This window comes from Priapulus caudatus, unplaced genomic scaffold, assembly GCF_000485595.1.
Source record: "Priapulus caudatus unplaced genomic scaffold, Priapulus_caudatus-5.0.1 Scaffold153, whole genome shotgun sequence".
Classification (NCBI taxonomy): Eukaryota; Metazoa; Priapulida; class Priapulimorpha; order Priapulimorphida; family Priapulidae; genus Priapulus; species Priapulus caudatus.
Window position 1 is genome coordinate 191,840 of NW_014577214.1, and position 8,667 is coordinate 200,506.

The window sequence follows — 8,667 nt, forward strand, 5'->3', positions numbered from 1 at the left end:
AAGTTTACTTTTAATACTTGCTTTTGGGTTTTATCTTGAATTAATAATGCACTGGTACCAAATGCCAACCCTTCATCTTCATTAGGCTGGGGTAAAACAATATAATCAGGGTTAGGTGATTTTTTCTGAATAATTTGCTCTAACTCCTGTTGCTTTGCCCAGCTGTCTTGAGCACTTAATGTTTTCTGCTGTCTCTCCTCCAGACGACTTTGACGATGTTTAGCACTTTTCCCTAAAGTTTGTCCTTCAGGGATACTATTCATCATCATGTGATTGCTTTGCCTTCTACCCTGTATGTCATTATCTATTCTCTGAGGGTTTCTTGCGGGGTTTTCTACAGAGCTGGCCTTAAACTCGTGCCTTCCTATCTTTTCATGTGCAGGTTGCCTGCTACTACTAAGCAAGGTGTCACTACCACTGCTGGTGGCGCAATTTTTCACAGGCCCGTCATTATGGTAACCAGCGCCAAGTCCTACCTGTGACACTGTCCTCTCCAAGTTCTGTTGCCGTTGCCAGCCCTTAATTGCTGCTAGGGTGTTCTCCTCCCGCACAGATATTTGTTGCTTCCGCACAGCTGCACTCTTACCGACCCTGAGTCCATTGAAACCAAGGCTATTGGTGGTTGGATCATATCTACTCATTTTCCTTACAGTTGTGTTACCACAGCCTGAGATGACCAACACTATATGTCGATGAAAGAACAACAGATGTCATTCAGTTCAAGTGCATTCCTTGATCCTTCACACAGGATTTTTGCAGTATTCAGCAAGATATTTTTTATTGTGCCACGCAGTTGTAAACAAAGTAAGAATCTGCTGTCTCTAGCAATGCCCCAATTTGCTTTTAGTCAGGTGACTGGTCTTGAAATCCCAAGCATGTCACGAAGATCATAGTTCCAGGAAAAATATTAATTGTCAGCCTCAAATGCTCTGCACATTTTTTCTATGAATCTTGGCAAATGTGCACCAGTCCCTTTTGAGACATTCTTCCAACAACTAGCAACACTTGAACATTTCGTAGGTCATGCAGAAATCTCAGGGTGCTCAAGGCAGATGAAGATGTTACAAACAGATGTCTGGATCACAAAAGATGTGCCTCTTATCTGCAAATCTGACAAGAAGCATCTCTGTAGCTTAACAGAAACGTATATAAACAACACTGCTACGTTCCCGTTGTACGGTTGCCATTTCCACCAAGGTGTAACTGAACCAATATCGTAGTTTCCACTTGACCAAGGCAAATACTATTGATCGACTTTAAAAGCGGTAATTGCCTTTTCGTGTTTGCGCAGAAATGCTTTCCCTAATAGTTTTGGTACACAGCACTTAACTTGATGACGTGTGAGAAGGTAGGAGCTACTGCGTACCTGGAGAGAAAAAAGTCAACTTGGCAGTTACATATATAGTGGCTGATACCGCATGATACGGAATGTAATAATAATATATAAAGTAATAGCGTACTAATGATAACCCATGCAGAATGTTACAGGACAAAAAGAAAATATACGAACCTAAACGATTTTCCTCACGCTTGCCATGCTTGGTGGTACTATGCTTCACTTTTTATAGATACAGATAATGTTCCAGACCGTCAGATTCTCTAAAACTATATCTCTGCCCTCACAAGCAATGAATGGTAGGAATATGTTTAGACATGTGTGACCTGAACGGCCAAATCAAATGATTATTTTCCATTAGTATTTACCAAAATGACACACGTAGCATTCTAAGATTCTAGAGCCTTCCAATCTAAAAACTGTCTGTGTGGTCCTACTGGAATAATGACAAATGCGTCTGCAGTCACCACAGTGTGCTGTTGCTACTCTACTCTGTGGCAACCATTGATTCGAGCCAGATCAATGAGAGTTATAACCTAGCCACGTGCCATTGTGGTTTCGTCACTATAACTCCTAGCATAATTAGTGGGCCAAGCGCTGCAGTGAAAGAATGGTGCCACCAGTAGTGCATATAAAGTATGTGACTAAGCAACGGTGATAAAAATAACACTTTTTACTGCTAGCATAAAAACTACTCCAATATATACTTAAAACTGCTACGAACTCCTAGGAAAATACTTGCAGTTCTTTCCTCAAAATATTTGCTCTGTATCGGCATGCTCATAGAGCAGCATTTTAGCGTCAATTTCCAAGAACAAGAATCCTCAAGTTTGGTGCTTCCTGTGATAAGCTCAACCTCCTAATATTTGAGCTTGGATAGTGCTAGTATTTTACAACATGTGAAACAACATCAATCAATATTGTCCTTGCATCAGAATTGTACAATTATTAATTACATTATACTTGTATCACACAATGTAAATATTAAATAGGCACACTGTGGCATCCAGTGCAAATGGTTCATAGATTATTAAACAGTACATGTGGAATGAATTCAAGTGACAATAGCTCAAGATAGCGCATACCAAAGGCCTTATTCGCCTTTAAACCACTGTAAAGGTTATAGTAACCACTTGTAACATAAAATTGCAAATTCTCCTTCCCCATTGAATAAATGCAACTGTCAGAGTCCTACTTGGCAGGCTACTTTATTGTATGTAATTTCTAGCTTATATGGTCTCAGCATTTTTAGTAGTGTGAGTTAGGACATGCCACCTTAAAATAAATACCGACTATGTTAGGTCATTCATTCATATCTTAATAACTGTATAAAAAGAATAAACAAGTAAGATGGACTACCTATAAATAATACTTGTACCTTTTTTACTAAAAAGTCTAGGTATTCATTCTTTCTTTCTTCACGAAGTTTCGACTGCTTCTCATCATTTCCTCCAAGGGGCAGACCAATATGGGGTAGGGAATTGTGCCCTTGTGTGTTTCGATCCTTCATTGGTCTAGTGTCACACATACATGACCACAGTCACCGCACACATTCATTTCCCAAACCCTCTTATGAAGACTTGCATACAGGAGCCTGCTTCATTAATCCAATGGTGATCTTGAAACCAAAATTTTAAATAATGATTGGATTATGTTTACTTTTAACATTATAGTATATGATTCAATCAGTGAGAGTATGACTAGTACGATACTGTAAATCCCTACCCTCCAATGTTTTCACATTTTCTAGCAAAGTTATATAATATAATCCATTCTAATCTGATCCATTGGAAAATCCTAACCTAACTTGAAATTAAATTTAATCCCACAAATTTTTTAAGTCCCACAAGAATTAAGTTGAGTAAACGAAAATATTTAGTTATCATCTGCTGTATTAGTTGGTTGCAGTATAGGCTACCACAGAGTGTCACAAGTACTCACCTCGACTACATAATGCTTTGACTAAATAAAGTGGCCTAACTTGTCACTAAAGGCTGGATAAATATTTATCACCAACTCCCTTATTATCTGATAATCCAGGATAAGATAGCTGAGAATAAAACCTTATAACATCATAAAGATTAGTCTTCAAAGTTAACAGGACTACATTAAACATGGAGAGAGACTGTGGGTTGCAGTAGAAAAAACTTAAATTTTACAATTAACTAAATGTGAACTAAATTCCAATAGGCATATTATATGATTACAGAAACGAAGATCCTTTGAAGATGATACATGTCAAAAATATAAATGTGGAAGTATACGTGGATGGTACCAGGAGTAAATAATTACTCCTGATATTATAGATACAATATTGTAACCCAACACAACAGTGACCTATTCTCTAGCCACAAGTTACCTTCTCGCTTCTCACTACGTGGCGAGTAGCCCGACCAGGCTGTGTGACTAACGTCAATATACACAAATAGTGTATATATATACAATACAATAGGTCTTCTAACCCTAGCAAAGACCGTTTCTTGGAGCTACATGGCGAGAAGTCTACGACATAAAATGATCGTACAGCCTGGTCAGGCTACCTATTCTCAAGTTGGGTTACATTACTCTAGGTTATTCAGATATTTTTAGTTAAAATAGGTTAAAATTAAGTTACATAAAAAGTTTTATGGTTCAGTATTTATTAGGAATTTATTTTTTTAATGTTTAAAAACCGACGGCTATATCGTTGCTTACAATGACGGTGGCGCCACTGGCAGTGCATCCACTGAAAAAGTTGCACAAAGCAACGTATGTTTCGGCTGCAGGCTACAGACCAAGAGCGTTTCTTATTTATTAATTTAAGAGCAAAAGGATTGCACTATCTTCTAAATGATGCTTAGTTTCAGTTATAATATGAATGAAGTTGTTCTAAAATGAATATCGTTCGGTTTTAGCATTTAGGTATAAATATTATTGCACTTTTGTGATTAGCTCTTGATCTGTAATGCAGGGCCTAATCCTGGCCATTTTTCAAACCGAATACCGGCCGCCCAAATTACGACCCCCTAGCAAAACGCCCAAATTACAAAATTCATAAAATGCCCAAATTAGCAGAGCTCTGATGCAGATCTCCATGTTTCTATCATTATATATAGGCACTGTTTTATAATAAAATGCTCATATAAGATCTATAATCGATTATCTGAATAAAATGTGTCGACCAAACTCCCAATTTAATGTGATAGATAAGTATATATATATAATCTTTTAGGCTCGCTACACTCGCCACGGGTGCCCATATTAAGCAGGTAGATTACCCCGTGGTAACGTGCAAAATAAATTGGCAAATGCGCAACTTTTTCAGGGTGGCAGCACGATCGCGGGTGATGTCAGTGCCTAAAAATTAAAAATTTGGAAATTCATTGTTGTTTTATGACAAACGACACGTGAATGCGTAATTATAAAAATTTGTAGGTAGGTATATATGCCATGATTTATGAATCTACTATCATAATATACTCCTAAATTCTAGAGGAAAGTATCCCTTTAATTATAGCATGTTCTGATAGTTATAGTATACTAAACTACTACTAGTAGTATAGTATGGTAAGTAAATAGTATATATATATATATAGTTAAGTTATACTATACTAAGACATATAAGTTTTACTGGATCAAGGATAGTTTTGGGACCCCACAAATGTGTTTTTGCATATATGCTAAACTAATCTGGGGTGCTAAGCTAGGCTTGGGCCGTTATACTGCGGCGCGTAGGTATGAATTATTGAATACAATGTTGTAAAAGTGCAAGCATTTGCACAGACTCAAAGCGATTACGGTACTAATTACAACTCACAAGTAGGGGGCCTACTATTACTAAGTTCTTACTTACTAATACCACTGTCAGCAAGAACAAGTCCGCACCTTCAGCTACAGCACACACGCGGCCATTGACTATATATATAACAACGTTATAATATAAAACAAGTTGTTATATATAGTCAATGGCCGCGTGTGTGCTGTAGTAGTCCGAGCCGACGCAGACCCCAGTAAATAATGGTAATGATAAACCTGCACCCTCAGATTAGCAAAGCGGAGTTATAACGTCTGCATTTGCGGACTATAGCCGCAGCCGCTGCAGGTGCGGACTTGTTCTTGCTGCCAGTGACTAATACTAATAGTAATACTAATACTAATAGTAATACTAATAGTAATAATAATACTAATTACTATAATTACTAAGCGATATAGAGTACACAAACACAACACCTTTAGTAGTAAATGTCATTGGTATTTAGCTACTAGGCATATCTTTTTTCTTATATTATTCTGAGGCTAGTCTGTCACTTTGTGACTGTGAGTGTGAATGCGTCACTTGGAGAGCAAGTAGTTACTTCAGTGAAGTAGAATGGGAAGACAGTGGCCACTGACTGACTGAGTTCACAGGCCCTTGGAGGCTCAAGTTTCGAAAAATTATAAGTCTATATTAAGAGCGAAGCGGCCTGTGCAAGGGCCTGTGCTGAGTTACACTTAGACAGTACACTATAACGCCTGTAACGCATTCTACATCGCATGAACCGTTTACTAACGGGCATGTAAACGGGCATTATACTTACATATTGAATTATTTTAATTTAAATAGTAATATGATTCAATAGTACCTGGAGGCTGGATTTCTCCGCTAGTCAATGTTGTTGACATTCTGTCTTCAGATGCGACGGACGTTTGAACGTTTCTTTTTTGCAGCGACCTCTTCCGGGTGTTTCTGAGTTTCTAGTTAGTTCTAGTTTTTCTCACTACGTAGCAGCACTAACCGGTGCTCAGCTTTATAACATGATTGCATCACAGAAATAGAATAGAAGTTTCTATTATATTCTTCTATTCTATTTCTGTTCTATTCTGTTCTATTCTGTTCTATTTCTGTTCTATTCTATTCTTCTATTCTATTTCTGTGGATTGCATTTGCAGAGACAAGTCAAGTAGGCCGGCTATATAAATAAGAAATAAGCACAAAATGACATGGATAATGGCTCAAGGTCGTGTATATTTTACAATTGGCAATGAGCTGACGTGTACAACGTGTAATGGACAAAAGATTGAAGGAGAAGTTATAGCCTTCGACCAGCAGACAAACATGCTAGCTCTTAGTATCCTTTTCAGATGAGTCTGACTCTAAACACTAAGTAAAAGTAAAAGTAAAACAAAGTAAAGCAGTCTAAACAGAGGAATTGCTCCGACTTGTGATTGGAGGATAAAAATAGAATTCGTGACGTTTCGTTTTCATTTTGGCATTTAGCCTATAGGCGCGTTCACACGGACGTTTTTAGCCCGAGCCTAATTAGGCCTGCGCCAAATAAGTCAAATTTGGCTCGAGCCGAGCGTTCACATAGAGAAATCACACAAAGACTGACGAAATTCTTGCGTTTGCTCCCTTTGCCCAGTTTATGTAAATGGCTACAATTACAGGTCTATAGTAGACTGGTACTCGCTCCCACCTCGATTACTCGATGGGACCCATCGGGGAGGACCCATCGAGTAACTAAGCCGAGAGGTGGGAGCGAGTACCAGTCTAAGGGCTATAGGCGGCGCACTGCATTTTGGGAAACTACCACACTGCTTTCCAACTCCTGTACGAGCCTCACCATTGGAGCATTGTTAAAACGTTGCAGCGTTGCAGCGCAAGAATGAGGTCACAAAGAGCGCCGGTGGGTGTTTTCTGATTCTGGCAGCCATTTACATTTACTGGGCAAAGGGAGCGAACGCGAGAATTTCGTCAGTCTTTGTGTGATTTTGCGTGACACAGCTCGGTTACGAACAGAGACAGTATGTTTTTATAACAAGTGAACACTGTTGTTGAAATAGAAACAAAGATGGAGTAGAATGGTTGAATATTTGTGTTGTAATCAGTGTGCACAGTGCAGCCGCATGAGCAATGGCGATCGCCAGCGTATGTTGCACATAGGATTTGGACGGAATTTACAGGAAACTGTCGGCGATAATACTATTAATAGGTGAAAGAGAGTATAGAAACATTAAGAATTTGGTAGTAAATAGATTTCGTATTTATTTAGCATTATATTTTATTGAAAAGCTTCAAGTGCCTGTGACACGGACGGTTTTTTGGGGCTGTGCCGAGTTGCGAGTTACACGGCCAATTTTGTCGCAGTCCGAAAACGTCTGACGCAGTGCCCCGATGCCAAATTTTACGGCAACTGGTCAGCTACAATTTTGTAGGAGGGGCGGCTCAGATGCCGGCGAGTGTAACAGGAGTGTTGAACGTGTACTTCGACATAATTATAGAAGTTCTATTAAACATGTATATAAAAAATTCGAAAAATTATCAGGATGTGCATGTTTATCTAAAGAATTGATAATTGAACAAGGAACGGAAGTAAACACTGGAATCGTACTTACAACTGCCAATTCTCGCCGACATACCTGCCAAAAGTAGTAGATCTGGTGAGATATGTTGTGCCCAATTCAAGTTTTATTTGAATGTGTTGAATTTGAATTTGAGCAGAGCAGTGATTCACGTGGCCGTACGTGTGAACCTGCTTCGACTCAATTTAGCCTTGAGCCAAACCATTAGGGACCGTGCTGAACAGCCGGACATATGAGGCGGGAGGGTATCGAGCGATACCGCCGGCGCATACATATGTGCGTAGGAGTTAATTACAGGACTAAACCTCCGCCTTATTCAATAAACCTCAAGACTCACAGGGATCGATCATAGCTAAAGAGAAGACCATGAGTCTGACATGTGTCTATAATATCTAGAATTTATAGGCAATGCCCGTAAGCTGCGAATCGTGTCACGTGAGATGGGCAGGATAGGGCTGCGATAATGATAGTCGAGTACTACCTTCTCTTGATCGCTGGCGGCCGGAGGTAGCCGCGCGTGAATATTCAGGCCTATGAGTTCATTACCCAGGCAGTGGTCACTAGTTTGCTTAATAATTACGACTAATTGCGCGCTCAATAGACGTCAAAAGTTCACGGCAGAGATTAAGGCTAAGGCATGTGTCTATAATAGCCAGAATTATAGAGGAATGGTAATACTGGCAGCATCGTTCGCGCTTGCGGGGCGGGGGCGGGCTGGGCAAATTAGCTGGCATGATGAGTTAGGACCACTATTCCTAGCGCCGGGTCAGTGCAGCATACATAGCGTTTGCGACGGGGTAATGCGAAAACGAAACGTCACGCAAATTTTACTTTTTATCCTCGGAACAAAATTCACAGTCAGACAAGTTCCTGTTAACGCATGTACTTTTTCAGGCTTGTGTGTAGCGATTGCCATTGTTGTAACTTAGCCCAAAGCACCGATGACTATAGACGCTGTAAGTTGTAGACTACAGTTTACGGCGTCGTGAAATCATCGAGAAATGTTTCCA

The 8,667-nt window shown here is 39.5% G+C and overlaps 1 protein-coding gene across 2 annotated transcripts in view; it reads left to right on the top strand.

Moving 5' to 3' along the window:
* Positions 1–8,667, top strand: part of LOC106806312 (protein LSM12 homolog) — a 22,951-nt gene that overhangs the window by 676 nt on the left and 13,608 nt on the right. Inside the window, exon 2 of one of the 2 annotated variants that reach the window (XM_014808200.1) lies at positions 6,251–6,423. In XM_014808200.1, the coding sequence (XP_014663686.1) occupies positions 6,291–6,423 (133 nt within the window). In that variant the 5' untranslated portion in view covers positions 6,251–6,290. The remainder of the gene's footprint in view (positions 1–6,250; positions 6,424–8,667) is intronic. The other variant, XM_014808201.1, reaches the window with a different exon arrangement.